The 15,001-nt window shown below is 49.4% G+C and overlaps 6 protein-coding genes across 6 annotated transcripts; 4 read left to right on the forward strand and 2 right to left on the reverse strand.

Annotated features, from left to right (window-relative positions):
• The first annotated feature begins 355 nt into the window (after positions 1-355).
• On the forward strand, positions 356-2,750 carry EDB82DRAFT_505342 (armadillo-type protein). Its single transcript, XM_025727128.2, has 3 exons — positions 356-934; positions 1,216-1,725; positions 1,776-2,750. Exons 1-3 carry the CDS (start codon positions 701-703, stop codon positions 2,688-2,690), a joined length of 1,659 nt encoding a protein of 552 aa, XP_025581626.1. The 5' UTR covers positions 356-700; the 3' UTR covers positions 2,691-2,750.
• A 1,035-nt stretch (positions 2,751-3,785) lies between these two features.
• Positions 3,786-8,238, forward strand: EDB82DRAFT_505359 (P-loop containing nucleoside triphosphate hydrolase protein). The gene is made up of 2 exons (XM_025727129.2): positions 3,786-7,675; positions 7,733-8,238. The coding sequence occupies exons 1-2, from the start codon at positions 3,883-3,885 to the stop codon at positions 7,981-7,983; spliced, it is 4,044 nt and encodes a 1,347-aa protein (XP_025581627.2). The 5' UTR covers positions 3,786-3,882; the 3' UTR covers positions 7,984-8,238.
• Positions 8,239-8,408: 170 nt separating this feature from the next.
• EDB82DRAFT_432133 (P-loop containing nucleoside triphosphate hydrolase protein) lies at positions 8,409-10,119 on the reverse strand (the record flags this gene model as incomplete). Its single annotated transcript, XM_025727130.2, has 2 exons — positions 8,409-10,000; positions 10,062-10,119. 2 exons carry the CDS (start codon positions 10,117-10,119, stop codon positions 8,409-8,411), a joined length of 1,650 nt encoding a protein of 549 aa, XP_025581628.2.
• Positions 10,120-10,535: 416 nt separating this feature from the next.
• Positions 10,536-11,705, forward strand: EDB82DRAFT_505362 (uncharacterized protein). Its single transcript, XM_025727131.2, has 3 exons — positions 10,536-11,268; positions 11,322-11,377; positions 11,435-11,705. Exons 1-3 carry the CDS (start codon positions 10,854-10,856, stop codon positions 11,453-11,455), a joined length of 492 nt encoding a protein of 163 aa, XP_025581629.2. The 5' UTR covers positions 10,536-10,853; the 3' UTR covers positions 11,456-11,705.
• Positions 11,706-12,757, reverse strand: EDB82DRAFT_505364 (HIT-like domain-containing protein). Its single transcript, XM_025727132.2, has 2 exons — positions 12,534-12,757; positions 11,706-12,483 (listed from the first exon to the last, which is right to left on the reverse strand). The coding sequence occupies exons 1-2, from the start codon at positions 12,622-12,624 to the stop codon at positions 11,735-11,737; spliced, it is 840 nt and encodes a 279-aa protein (XP_025581630.2). The 5' UTR covers positions 12,625-12,757; the 3' UTR covers positions 11,706-11,734.
• A 1,076-nt stretch (positions 12,758-13,833) lies between these two features.
• EDB82DRAFT_230532 (translation initiation factor eIF 4e-like domain-containing protein) lies at positions 13,834-14,975 on the forward strand. Its single transcript, XM_025727134.2, has 2 exons — positions 13,834-14,407; positions 14,468-14,975. The coding sequence occupies exons 1-2, from the start codon at positions 13,948-13,950 to the stop codon at positions 14,776-14,778; spliced, it is 771 nt and encodes a 256-aa protein (XP_025581631.1). The 5' UTR covers positions 13,834-13,947; the 3' UTR covers positions 14,779-14,975.
• The last annotated feature ends 26 nt before the right edge of the window (positions 14,976-15,001 follow it).

The following is a 15,001-nucleotide window of genomic DNA, read 5'->3' on the forward strand; positions in this document are numbered from 1 at the left end:
CTGTGAATTAACGGGAGCAGGGGACAAAATTAGTCTAAATTTTGTATCACAACACTCCTTGTTCAAGTGATGGTTGTCAAAAATTTCAGCGCCAAGTGATCTTTCTTTCAGAATTGCAGACCCTTCGTCGGTTGCTTTGTTTACATGCTCTGCAAGTGGATAGAAAACAAACAGTTCTTCTCTTTTCTAGACAAATTCTAGATTGCCTTACCCACACTATCTGCATCATACCCTCTTTTTTCGCCTGTAGAGCAGAGCTGATTTGATTACCTGGTGTACAAACTAAAACTTAGATCCATATCGCTGCCTGAGGCTGAAATCACTGCTGGGCCCTCACTTTGTCAGAGACAGAAGCAGTTTCTGTTTGGGTTTAGCAGACAGTCACTACCGCCTGGGGGCCACCTAAAGACTCGCCCACTGGATCAATCATTTCAACACCCTCCTAGTCCCCGGCCGACCACCGAGACTTCTCTTCCCCATCCCATCTCCATCAACAACAAATCTTTCTCCTTTTCCCTTCCTCCAACCTTTTCTTCTCATCCTAGATTTTCCACCCTCCGCCAGTTTCCAGAGCCAGTAACTCCCTTCTTGGACGCTGAGCTTCCCTCTTGCGAACTGTTTGTGCTTCTTCCACCCCGCACAATAATTTGCTGCTGTTTACCTATCAACGTCCCCTCGGTTCTGAATAACACCAGTCATCATGGCTGAGCGATACATTCCCGAGCATCGCCGCACCCAGTTCAAGGCGAAGAACACCTTCAAGCCTGAGGAACTCCGCCGCCGTCGCGAGGAGCAGCAAGTCGAGATCCGAAAGGCCAAGCGTGAGGAGAACTTGGCCAAGCGACGAGGTATCGGTACCGGTGAGAACCGACCTGGTGCTTCCCTTGGCGCTGCCCCTGATAGCGACGATGAGTCCGCTCCTACTGAATCTCAGGTATGTATCATCAACCCCCTGGCTGTTGAGCTGCCGGCTATGCATGCTGTTTGCGCAAATACTGTCGCCATCGCTTCGCCCCGTCCCTCCCGCTTGGCCTGTGATGTGGGGGGAAATACGCACCTCATAACCCCACATTCAGGTTGGTGGATTTGAGCAATGTCAGTCATCGTTGCAGTCATATCTGCTCTACTCGATGCCCCCTGTGTCGACAGGTTGCCTGCAAACAGCATAGCTTTGGCTGAATATTTCTTATGACCGTATGCTAACTTTCATCTCAGTTGAACGAGGATCTTCCCCAGATGGTGCAAGGCGTCTTCTCAGACCAGATCGATTCGCAGATTCAGGCCACTACAAAGTTCCGAAAGCTCCTATCCAAGGAGCGTAACCCCCCGATCGAGGAGGTCATCAAGACCGGTGTTGTTAGCCGCTTTGTCGAGTTCTTGCGATCCCCTCACACCCTTGTCCAGTTCGAGGCTGCTTGGGCCCTGACCAACATTGCTTCCGGTTCTGCCACCCAGACCCAGGTCGTCATTGAGGCCGGCGCTGTCCCTATTTTCGTCGAGCTTCTTGCCAGCCCCGAGCCCGATGTTAGGGAACAAGCCGTCTGGGCTCTTGGTAACATCGCTGGTGACAGCCCTCACTGCCGTGACTATGTCCTCAGCTGTGGCGCTCTCAAGCCCCTCCTTAACCTTCTCGGCGACAGCCGCAAGCTTAGCATGCTCCGCAACGCTACATGGACTCTGAGCAACTTCTGCCGTGGCAAGACTCCTCAGCCTGATTGGACTACTGTGAGTCAATATGAAATGATCAGACTGAATCTATACTGACAACTCAACAGATTGCCCCCGCTCTTCCCGTCCTGTCTAAGCTTGTCTACTCTCTTGATGATGAGGTTCTGATTGATGCTTGCTGGGCTATCTCCTACCTTTCTGATGGTTCCAACGATAAGATCCAGGCAGTGATCGAGGCTGGTATCCCCCGCCGACTGGTGGAGCTCCTCATGCACGCTTCCACGTCAGTTCAGACCCCTGCTTTGCGATCCGTCGGTAACATCGTCACCGGCGACGATGTCCAGACTCAAGTCATCATTAACTGTGGCGCCCTGCCCTGCCTTCTATCTCTGCTCAGCTCCACCAAGGACGGCATTCGCAAGGAGGCTTGCTGGACTATCTCCAACATCACCGCTGGCAACTCTTCTCAGATCCAGGCTGTGATCGATGCCAACATCGTCCCCCCTCTGATCCACCTCCTGCAGAACGGTGACCTCAAGACTCGCAAGGAAGCCTGCTGGGCCATTAGCAATGCCACTTCCGGTGGTCTGCAGAAGCCTGAGCAAATCCGTTACCTGGTTGCCCAAGGCTGCATCAAGCCCCTTTGCGACCTACTCGGTTGCCCCGATAATAAGATCATCCAGGTTGCCCTGGATGGCCTTGAGAACATCCTCAAGATTGGTGACCTTGACAAGCAGGCTGCTGGCGAGTCTGGCGACTCTATCAACCGATACGCTCTCTTCATTGAGGAGTGTGGTGGCATGGAGAAGATCCACGACTGCCAGAACAACGCCAACGAGGAGATCTACATGAAGGCTTACAACATCATTGAGAAGTACTTCTCCGATGATGAGGAGAATGCCGATGATGGTATGGCTCAGCAACCCGCCGGCCCCAACGGTACATTCGGCTTTGGCACCAACGGTGCTGCTCCTTCAGGAGGATTCGACTTTGCCAAGGGTAACGACGCCATGGACATGTAAAGAGCTTCTTGATCGAGGATCGGAATATCGGCAGCCAATTCAAAATGTGGAGCAATCCCAACCCCCCCAAAGACATAGCACCATCACGACACCCCTTCCCCCAGAGCAGTTTTTACCCGACTGTCGTTTACCCCCCCATCCCCATGATATCACACCCATACCGCGTCTTTTTAATGTATCTGGAAGGTTATAAGAGGGAAATCATACTCCCTCAAAATACAGGCCCTATGGTAGCTTGAAAGCTCCAGCCTGAGCGAAGAAGTGAGGCGAGAGCGGAGTCAGTGGAGGCGTCTGGCTTCTCGGTCACAAATGCAGAAGCTACAAACCGACGAGTTTACGTGTGTACGCAGGAGACATCATGATGGTTGGTGTTCAGGCACATGGGACTCGCGCAGGACTATCGCCAAAGCTCAAGGCAGCGTCAATTGAGGACGGGGTGCCTTGGGAAGCCTATGCTAGTGCATCAGGACTTCTGAGATGGTGAAGCTCTAAATTACGGAATTTACTGCCAAGTGGTGGTGAATCTGGTTCAAAAATAGCCAGGAACCGTAGTCAAGTTGTAAAAAAAAGAATAACAGGAGTGTTTGCCCCTCATTTATGATGATTATCCTTGACATGTTGTGACTCGCTTGATGTAGCAAACTGCATCTCTCAGATGACGGGGTTTGACTGTTGACTCGTTAAATATCAAATATTAATCGACCAGAATACTGCGAATACCTGTGAAAGTCTGATGAATGGCGGGGTTTTGGACCGTGTGTGAGCATCCATGTACACAGTACATAACATGGAGTGATACTATGTCCTCACAGTGTGTTCATTCATTGTGCCGAGTCCTTATTTTTTTTCCCCCACTGATTCGTCTCGTTTAACGTCATTTGCTAGGCTTTATCTAGATGGGCATATTTCTTGTAGAGCCATTAAAATCACAGCGATCGTAGTGTAAAGTCTCAAAATAGAAACTTGGTTTCCGAATCAATTCATTGACAATATATCCATGGCATTCAGCTGGAAATAGTTGGTTAAAATAAAGTTATCTACCTACCTACTACAGTAGGCAGGCACCTATCGTGTCTTGTCCACTTACTTTGTAGAAGGAACTCCACCAATTTTAGCTACTACTTACTTATCATCCGGGCTTTGACAATATTCATTCTACAACATCACGACCAATAAGCAACGACCCTTCATAATGGTCAAAAAGGGCAAAGGAAAGGCCAGTGGAGGAATAGATCTCTCGGATCCCATGCCAGCTGGTTCATCCAAAGATCAAGCGAAGGGCAAGAAAGGCCAAAAGGGTGGCACTTCTACTCCTGAAGCGGCACCCGATTCAGGCCCTCCAAAGCCCACGGTAAAGCAACTTATCGGTGGTTCTTCATGGACGGGAAAGCTACCTGTCAATCTACTCAGCGAGTACTGCCAGAAGCAGCGATGGGAGAGGCCCGACTATGATACCAGAAAGACGCCCGAGGGATTCTCAGTATGGGTTACCATGAGCGCCAAGGATCCAAAGACGCAGCAAATTATCAGACTCGAACCCTTCAAGATTCCAGCAACACATAAACATTTGATTACCCGACCCACAGCTATAGAAGCCAAACATGCAGCAGCTACCTATGCTCTTTTCAGAGTCTGTAGCATGCAGAACAAGCACACCGTTCTTCCACCGGAACACAAATCGCTGTGGAAAGACTTCCAGACTCTCAAGGTCCAAGATGTCAAGGAAGGGAAATCTTGGATGTACGAGGCAGATCCTTTCAAGGCTTTGCAAGAGCGACAAGAGGCCAAGGCTGCTGCAGATAAGAAGAGAAAGGAAATTGAGGCTGCCAAAGCCAAAGCAGCTGCGATGCCTGGCGCCGCCGGACTGGTCCTTATGAGTAATGCGGGTAAAGGAGCATCAAACATTATGAAAGGTTGGAGCACGGCGCCCAAGGTTGAAATGGGCAAGAAGACAAGGGCTCAGTTGGAAACTCTATTGCGAACAGGCGTAAAGTGGAATCCGAATGATGTCCACATGTCAAAATCACAGAAAGAAGCTATCGTTGCTGAATTCAGTAAGCTCAGCTTTCGCAAGAGCCATGTGGAAGAGGCAGTAGAGTACTGCAAGGATCGAGAAGAGACGCTCGAGTGGCTTCTCATCCACGTTCCTGAAGACGATCTTCCTCGTTGGGCTTTGCCAGAGAGTTATGCGGCCGGAGTCTCAGTCGGTGCCACTAATCTGAGAAGAGAGGGCATCATCAAGCGACTTGCTCAGGCAGGCTATTCCCTTGAATTAGCTACAAGGGTATTGGACGAACAAGGCATGGATGAGGATAAGGCTGCCGAGACATTGCAGAATTTGCTTTTCCCAATCGAGTCTAAGAACTCTGACGACACCGACTTCTTGGATCTTGGGACGCCTGAAGAGCAATGGGAGGAAGAAGTTGGAAGTCTTGAAGCCATGTATGGGGATGGGTTTGAGCGCGAAGGTGATAATGTCATTCGCATCAAACTAGACTCTATCAAGAACGGGCAACAGCTTGTCGACGCATCGTTGCAAATCCGTCGTCCGGCTACCTACCCCGCGAACTTGATTCTTTCGATCTTGGCCAACATTCCCTCTTATATCAAGCTGGGCATCGTCCGAAAAGCGCTCGAGTATATTGAGGAGTCTTTACGTGATGAACCTATGAAGATTTACCTGGCTATGGACTGGGTTCAACAGAATATCAACAGCATCATCGAAGATCCGGGCAAACTTGTTGACATTTCAGCAGTTTCCTCAGCTGCTGCCGAATACAAACCCGTCGCCGCCATCGCACAGAAGAAACGGCCAACCCGTGTACCCAAGCTGATAAAATGGGTAAAGGATGAGAAGAACCGGGAGCAGTGGCTTCGACGGCAAGGATCAACCTCTTTAAAAGACATGATTAGCAAGCGTCAAAATCTGCCCGCGTGGCAGATGCGCGAGGCCATTATTGGTACTGTTCGAAGCAATCATGTCACCATTATCAGTGGAGAAACAGGTTCGGGTAAATCTACACAGTCTATGCAGTTCATTCTGGATGACTTGTATGCGCAAGGACTAGGCGGTTGCGCGAACATGATTGTTACACAACCGCGTCGAATCTCGGCACTCGGACTGGCGGATCGTGTAGCGGAAGAGAGATGCTCACGAGTCGGCGAAGAAGTTGGATACGCAATTCGTGGCGAGTCTAAGAGATCCAAGGACACCAGGATAACGTTTGTCACGACTGGTGTTCTCCTCAGACGGTTGCAAACTTCAGGAGGTCGAGTTGAAGACGTCGTAGCGTCTCTGGCAGATGTCAGTCACGTTGTTATCGACGAGGTACACGAGCGAAGTTTGGACACTGACTTCTTGCTCAACCTTATTCGGGAAGTCATGAAATCAAAGAAAGATATGCTTAAGCTCATTCTCATGTCTGCCACTCTTGATGCGGCGACCTTCAAGAACTACTTTGCTTCGGAAGGGCTCAGTGTAGGCACTGTCGAGATTGAGGGTCGAACATTCCCAGTAGACGAGTACTATCTGGACGACGTGATCCGTATGACTGCATACGGCGTTGAGACTTCCGATACCGAGTACATCAGCGGCGATGCTCTGGGCAAGGTAATTCAGAAGCTTGGACATCGTATTAACTACAATCTGCTGGTTGAGACTGTAAAGGCTATTGACTTCGAGCTTTCCTACGAGAAGAAGTCTGGAGGCATTCTCATCTTCCTCCCTGGAGTTGGTGAAATCAACCAGACCTGTCGCGCATTAAAGGCGGTTAGTTCTCTATATGTCTTGCCACTCCACGCATCGCTCGAAACGCGCGAGCAGAAACGTGTGTTCTCAAGCCCTCCCCCTGGAAAACGAAAGATCGTGGTTGCGACGAATGTTGCAGAAACCTCTATTACCATTGACGATATCGTCGCGGTAATCGACAGCGGAAAAGTCAAGGAAACTAGCTTTGATGTCCAGAACAACATGCGGAAACTCGAAGAGACCTGGGCATCGCGAGCTGCCTGCAAACAACGACGTGGTCGAGCCGGTCGAGTTCGGGAGGGCAGATGCTACAAGCTCTTTACACAAAAGCTTGAGGAACAAATGCCTGAGCGACCGGAACCTGAAATCCGGCGTGTGCCCCTGGAGCAACTTTGCCTGTCGGTTCGCGCTATGGGAATGAAGGACGTTGCTGGCTTCCTTGGTCGGTCCCCTACACCCCCTGATGCGACAGCTATCGACGGGGCTATGAAGCTCCTGCGACGGATGGGAGCACTCGATGGTGATGAGCTCACTGCTATGGGTCAGCAATTAGCTATGCTACCAGCTGACCTGAGATGCGGTAAACTGATGGTATTTGGTGCGATCTTCGGCTGCCTGGGTGATTGCGTGACTATCGCTGCAATACTGAGCACGCGAAGTCCTTTTCTGTCCCCACAGGAAAGGAGAGATGAGGCAAAAGAAGCTCGCATGAACTTTTACAGTGGTGATGGTGATCTCTTGACCGATCTTCAGGCTTTCCAGGAGTGGGATTCCATGATGCAAGATCGCTTGCCTCAGCGTCAAGTGCGATCGTGGTGCGAGGAGAACTTTCTCAATTTCCAGACCTTGTCTGATATCTCCAACACGCGTGCGCAGTACTACGCGGCACTCGCGGAAATTGGCATTGTTGCCCCTTCTGAAGCGTCAAGTGAAGCTCACACTCGTGAAACTAGTTCCGACGGATCTCAACTCTTGCGGGCTTTGGTTGCAGCGGCGTTCACACCGCAAATTGCTCGCATTCAGTATCCCGACAAGAAGTTCGCTAGTTCTATGTCCGGTGCTGTTGAGCTGGATCCCGAGGCAAAGTCGATAAAGTTCTTTAACCAGGAGAACGGACGAGTCTTTGTTCACCCAAGCAGTACGCTATTCGGAAGCCAAGGCTTTTCGGGTAATGCTGCGTACATGGCATACTTCAGTCTCATTTCTACCAGCAAGATTTTTATACGTGATCTAACACGTAAGTACACCCCCCTGAGCCCTCTCTACTTAACAGAACTAACATATAATGCGAAAGCCTTCAATGCCTATACGCTCCTCCTATTTTCAGGCCCGATCGAACTTGACACGCTGGGCAGAGGTCTTCTTGTGGACGGATGGTTGAGACTGAGAGGGTGGGCGCGCATCGGTGTCTTGTTGGCAAGATTGAGAAGTATGGTGGATGAGCTGATTGCAAAGAAGGTTGAGAATCCTGAGATGAGCGTCAAGGACGACGAGGTCATTACACTGGTGAAGAAGATGATCGAACTTGATGGTCTAGACGCATAGATGAAAAGTTTTGAATTATTGGTATCTAGGATGCATATAGAATACGCTTGGTTCATCCAACATCCGATAGGGATGAAAGTTGTTCTTGCGTATAAGCCATTGCACCCAGGATTCTCTATCTGATGAAGTCTCGAAGCTTTGCATTTTGCGAAAAGGATATCTTATATTGCAATGTCCGCCTTGATAAACCTGGTGCATTTCAGGCAAAAGTAAGGTGAGAAGAGACTTGGATCTTCCATGGGACAAAAAAAAACATGTTATAGAATTTTCTATGTAATTTGTATCCAGCAAACCTACATTCATTCGTACGTTGAATTATTCAACTCAAGTCGTTCAAATCAACGCTCCAAAAAAAAACACCGTGCTCCAACCATGATGCCAGCCAATAATCCCGTCAATCTGATATCCCTTCGTCATCACACGTTTTAGAACTCTTTGTTGCCTAGCGGCCTTCTAGCGCTGTCCTCGGTCTTAAACCTCGTAAGATCCGCCGTCATTAACTTTCTCAGGTTGCCCATGTCCTGGAGATATTGGTGCATCTCTTCTTGCAACTCGTCCTCGTCGCCGTATGCTGTGCTCTCTGAGTCGTATTCGTCTTCGTCCTCGCCGTACTCGGAGGCATTTTCCTTGTCGTGCTCGTCAAGCTCATCCTCTGCCTTGACGGGAACAAAGGGAATGGGATTCTTAAGACTCTCAATGGCAAGCTTCAAGTGCAGCTTCAGAGCCTCGTTCTCTGTCTGAAGCTTCTTGATCTTGCTCTCGGCCACCATACTGCGCTCCTCCATCATACGCTGCATGGAGTTGACATGAGTTTGGTACTCCTCCAGTTTCTCCTCGGCCTCCTTGGCGTTCTTCTCACGCTGTCTTGAGTCGGAAACGGAAAGTTGCAAGATACGAATCTCTTCCGCCATGGCAGCAATTTGCGCATCTCGTTCGGCTGTGGAAATGTGGTCTTGGTTGACCACAGCTCTGGTTCGGATTCGCTTCGCCTGGTCGGCATATCGCAACGTCGACAGGGTCTCATCGTAGTCTGAAGGAGCAATGCATGCAATCATGGCTGTCTTGCTGTTTCCGCCCAACGAGTCTTTGAGAAGCCACGTAAGGATGGAGTCGCGATACGGGACGACGTCTCTTCGCTTTCCAGCCCTGGATGATTTAGGGTCCGCCAGGGCAGCAATGACACGTCCAAGAGTAGTCAAGGACTTGTTGATGTTACTTCCTTCACGCAATCGTGCACCAGTTGCTTCGGTGGCCTTCGCCCTCTCACTACCAGCCAGATCTACCAATCGAATACGAGAGCTTCGCTCTGTTGTCTCATCAGTTTCCATGTCGTGGTGAATCTGCTTCAGCATGATAGTGAAGACGGCGTGACTTCGACTACTGGTATCGTTCATCTTTGTGCTTGCTACCGTACGAGACGTGTCGCCTAGCTTCATGTAGCGCAGAATCTCGTTGATGTTTCGTACGGGTACCTCAGTGAGATCCTTGACGTACGGACCTTCGGTGGGAGATTCGCGAATCTTCAGATAGTTGGGCGCCTTGTGTGTTGTTTGAGGCGGTACCAGCAGGTCACGGACATGCTCGTTGTATACTTCAAAGTAAGAGACGCGGACGTTGTAAGCGACGTTGGAGTTCTCGCTGTGAGCAGCGTCAATGCGCTCGAATAGATCCTCACAGGTTCGAGGAATGAGGCCAGGCTGATCGGGAGTTCCCATCATGGTGTAACTTTTGCCAGAGCCGGTCTGGCCATACGCAAAGATACATGTGTGGTAACCTTCAAAGTTGTGGTCCAAAAAGTCCTCGCCCAAGCTGTTGTAAACGTCCTCCTGTGTGGCATAGTGCTCGTCATCAGTGTCGTGACTCCAGAAGGAGTTGTCAAAAGTGAATTTCTTTTCTTCAATGACCTTTCTGGTCTTTAGTTTTGCAGCTTCTGCGTCTGGCTCATCGGGTGAAGAGAGGGTAGTGAGCTGAGTTATGGGATCCATTTCAATCAGACATTTTGCCTGACGTTCAAGCTCTGAAGGGAATTTTGGTTAGTTTTCAGAGAAGCCTTGCAATGAATCGAAAGAGTCTCTCACCTCTCTTGAGAAACGCTCTCACTCGGACCACGACTTTTACATTTCCTCCGCCGTCCATCTTGGCGGGCATCGATAAGGCGGCATCTCGAGATCGTAGCGAGGGAGTCGAGGCTGACGAATGGACTCTGCCCTCACAAAAAGAGCTCGAAGAAGAGGCCGCAGAAGGCATCAATCTCGAATCCAAAGCCATATTCGTTAGCGTTTGACTGATATCGTTGATGCTGCCGTGAAGTCGGTGTCGAAGAACAATCCACATTTTAACCGCTTTATGGATTTTTGTTTACCAGCGTCATTCGCGTTGCTAGGGGCAGTTGCAGGGGGCCCTTGTCTTGTTCTTTCCAGTTTTGACTGGTTTGACAAGATGAAGCTTGGGCCAAGCAGCCCATCGAAATGCGGAAGCGCTAGGCTGTTTAGAGCTTAGTATTGATATAAAAGGTGAAAGAAAAATCACTGCATAAGATACGTGAGCACTGGCTAAACCATTCTGTCTTTTCCACACGCGGGGACTTGACGCGAACTCCAGCCACTTTAATAAGATTTACTATAGCTGTAGCTACTACAGTACTTTCCAATTACCTTGGGTCTACAGTACCTACCCAAACGCGCAACGACCTGTGACACTCATTTCTTCTTTTCATGTCTTCTTTTATTTTCATCAACACGCTCGCGCATCTTAATACAAACCCTCTTTTCGTACAATCTTGGGTCGCGCTCATCTGATTCATTTTTCGAGAATTTTTCCTGTCATTGTTTCTCATTCAATTCCTCTTTATTTCTCCAGTCTTTTGCATCATGGCGCGCACAAAGGAAGATGTCGCGTCCAAAGGCGACTCATCGCCAAAGATTCCCAAATCCTCAGCTGGTGTGACCAAGAACACCGCTGAAACTCCTGTCAAGCGCGGCCGTGGAAGACCACCAAAGGGCGCTGCGCCCATGCCTAAGAAGGTTTACGTCCCTACTGGTCGTCCTCGCGGACGTCCTCCAGGTGGTGGCAAGAAGAAAGCTGCCCCAACACCTAAGAAGGTCGCGGCCGTAAACGATGATGGTACTCCCAAGAGAGGACGCGGACGACCTCGCCGGGCTGCCGCTGCTGAAGATGAAGAGTCCGCTGCTACAACGCCCAAGGAACCCAAGAGGCGCGGCAGAAAGCCCAAGAGTGCTAGCCCAGCTGATGCTTCGGCCGACGAGGATAAGGACGATGATGCTGGTAAGTCGAGATCTTAATCTAACCAACACGACAATTTACTGAACATTGAGTAGCCGACGACGTCAGTGACAAAGAGGCTTCCGTCGCCGATTCGCCTGATAAGGACGAGGTAATTCTATTCCTATGAACCTTTAATTAGGGTACACCATTTACTAACCGGGCGCAGGACGATGACGAAGAGGAGTAAGCAAGAACGAAGGCACTAAAGTCGGTGACTGCGTGGCAGCAACACCAGCAACGGGATGGATTGTATTCTATTACTAAGGCAAAGGGGTCTGGGTTTGGTTTGGTATAAGGTGCCTGGTAACACAAGGAATAGGGATCTGGCTGGCTGGTCGGTTTCGTGAAATTATTACTTTTGGGATTTTTTATTAAAGGAGTTGTTGTAACAATATCAAAGCTAGGCACTTATATATGCATAGGGGAAACAGGCCCTATTTTCCGTTTACATGCGTTTTCTCATCCGTCAGAGCTTCTTCCATACCTCGTACTCTTCTGCGAGATGTCCCTTTAACTTTTGGAACTGGTTTCCAAAGTTGCGTTTGCATCTCCAGCACCTCATATCACAGCGCAAATAGGCTTCCTCTTTTGTATGACGACGCGCATCGTCAGCTGGGAGAGGGAAGTCGTCCAGGTGGACAAGAAAGGGGGTGTTGAAAGAGTTGTAGTGTTTTCGATGCCTCAACGCTTCTGAGAACATGTCCCTTGATAGAACATGCACGTGTAAGTGTTTCATGCTTGGCACCGCATGCACACCAGCTTTGACTTCTGTCGCCCAGTCCCGACCCCCGGGAAGTTCCCCACTCTCATCCGGCTCAGCATCGCCCTCAAGCACGGCTTGCCGATGCGCATCGCTGTGGCTGTGTGCTCCGAAAGAACGCTGCAACTCCCTGGCCACCAGGGTTTTGAGGCGCTGAGTCTCGGTTCGCACGCTGGCGAGAAACTCTGGGTCATCCAGCGCGTCGAAAGGGTGAAGAAGGTTGTGTTTTGAAGAGCGAGGGAGAAGGAGTGTGTGAATAGTGGCTTTTGGGTAGCGATCGTTGATGGCTACAAAGTCGTCGTTGTGGTAGATGACTCGAGAAGATGGGTACGAGCCAGGGTCTTCCAAATATGCGCCCAGGCCCATTCTATCTCTGAAAGGGTTTCCGCTCCGTGATGGCCGAGCAGCGGCGGTTGACGGTGGTGTTTTCCTCTTAGGCGCCATGAGTTCTGTGACTTTTACGTGTAAGAATAGACATCGTGAGTGTCCTGTGCAAGTTACTCACATGCATTGTGATTTGCCTTTCTCGGCGGTTCCTCGCTGTGAATCTCCTCCTTGGTGATGGCCTCTTCAGGCTCTGAGTCTTGGGGCGGCATGTTTTAGGTGCGCATTTCCTCAAGGGTTTGTGAGAAATAAATGACGTGAGTCGGTGTTGGTGTTGAAGAAGTTACTTTTAGCTAGTGGAGACCTTTCAGCAGATGAGACTGTTTTTTTTTTTTTTTTTTTTTTCAGACAGTCCTCTATCTCAACATCATCGGAATTAGTTTGAGGTATTCATATAGAGATTAGATATGATTACTTCTGGCTTGGTTTTCATTGAAGATATATTTCTTCGCGCTAAATAAGTATGGTCATGATGGGCTCTCATCAAACTAAAAGAAATAACCAGGTCGATTCGACATAAACTCTCCCATCACTCGTCGTTTCATCAACCAAAGTACTGATACGGTAGTTGACTTGGTAATAGCCAAGTTCCAATGATACCTAGAAGCATAACCCACATCAGTTTCAGCCATGCCGGGGATATCTGAGACTGCCATAGTGATTCGCTAAATCGTTGATTACACTGAGAAGTGCCGTTGAAGATCGGTTAGAGGTTGATGGACAAGCAGCTAATGAATTTGTTAAACCAATCAACCAGATTCATGGCTTTGGGGGTACTTTATTCGCCTGTTGCAAGACCCCGCAGTCATGTCATGTCATGGATGTGTCGTTGTGTGTCTCAAGTCCGCGTACTCTGTACTTTGAGGTTGAAAGAAAATGAATGAAGAGGTCCCGAGTGCAGTAGGGTACATATAATTACATAGGACATCCTCTTGTCCAATTCATTCTCACAAAGAACATATATAATATATATGCAAATCGTATCTTAGATTGCATCTGCTCCAGCACAGTAGTTTATTGTTTGGAGTGTAGCTTGCAAGGTTCCATCATGTCCATATCCCCACTATAGCTCAACTCGACCCTTAGACAAACAGACAAGCAGCGACAAATAATTAAACAATCACATTCATTCAGCGGTGAGTATTCTGTTTTTTCTTAGTACTACCTACCTACTTGGGTTGAGGATAATAACAGTACTAAATTATAGACCCCTTGAACCAAGAACCGGACAAATAATAGGGGCTGTTGCTGATGCTATTGTCCGTGCTAAATTGTCCATTCCTCATTCTGTCTGACATGCCCCTCATCAGCCAGCCTGGGCAGCGCCAGCCCGAGCCCAAGCTCCCCGACAGGGTACAAACTGACCAGTACCATACCTACTTATTGCTTGGTACTCTAGTGATATAGGTAGTTTCAACTCAAGCCTCCGTGTTCATCTCCTTTCGTCTTTTATATTTTAACATCTTGCACATCCCTTCTTCTCTACATTCGTTCTCTCTCCCCTATTGACATCCATTCTCACATCAACCGTCACAATGTCCTCCCGTCTACCTCTCTTCACCCGCAACCTCCCAGAGGCTCAGGAGTCCAACGACCCCAACTCTCCCGCCGAGCAGCGAGATGATGCCAAGCGAAACTTCCTAAAGACTATGCGACCACTGCCTACGCAGCACTACTGGAACGTCTACTTCGATCGTCAGGCAAAGGAGGGTGAGACCGGTGACCAGTACCACTCCGGACTGGAGCAGCTCGGTACCCAGATCGAGTCGGTGCAGGACTTTTGGAGATATGCGAACAACACTCCTGTGGGAAACATCGGCGTGCGCGAGTCTCTCTACCTTTTCAAGTCCGGCTTCCGACCTGTCTGGGAAGACCGACGCAACGTTTTGGGCGGTAGCTGGACGTTCCGCTTCCCCAAGAGCATGGGCCCTGATGTCTGGACCCGTATCCAGCTCCTTGCCATTGGCGAGAAGCTCCAGAGTGTTCTTGACGAGGGTATGAGCTCACAAGTCACCGAACCCTCCTAACAAGTGCTAACTATAATTTTTTTTGCAGAGGACCAGCTCTGTGGTGTTGGACTTTCGGTTCGCTTCAATTCCCACCTCATCACTGTCTGGCATCGCGACGCCTCCAAGAAGAATTCGGTCGAAAACATCGTCAAGTGCATCATGGAAGACCTTCCCTCGGAGATGCACCCCAAGCCCGATGCCTACTATTACAAGCGACACTCTGACCATGCCGGCTTCAACCCTCCCCCAGAGCTCAAGGCTGTGATCGATTCCCGACGACGTGAGGAGGAGAAGCTGGCTGCTGCTGCCAAGGATGGCGCCCCAAAGCCGTCGGTGACAATCAACTCTCCGCAATGATTTACGAAAGTTACGACATTTAGTTTGATTTTACTACAGATATTGTTGGGTCCATATAGTGTGAGAATTATCAGTTCACACACCCCATCGTCGTCCACGAGGGCATGCATCTGATAAGGCGTTTCAGAATTAGGTTATACTATATACATTGGTCAGGACCGTTGATCCTGAAGAACCTAGTACATTTAAGATTGGAGAAGAGCCAAGACCAGTGAATGTACAA

The sequence above is a fragment of the Fusarium venenatum genome, assembly GCF_020744135.1.
Source record: "Fusarium venenatum strain MPI-CAGE-CH-0201 chromosome Unknown EDB82scaffold_3, whole genome shotgun sequence".
Taxonomy (NCBI): domain Eukaryota; kingdom Fungi; phylum Ascomycota; class Sordariomycetes; order Hypocreales; family Nectriaceae; genus Fusarium; species Fusarium venenatum.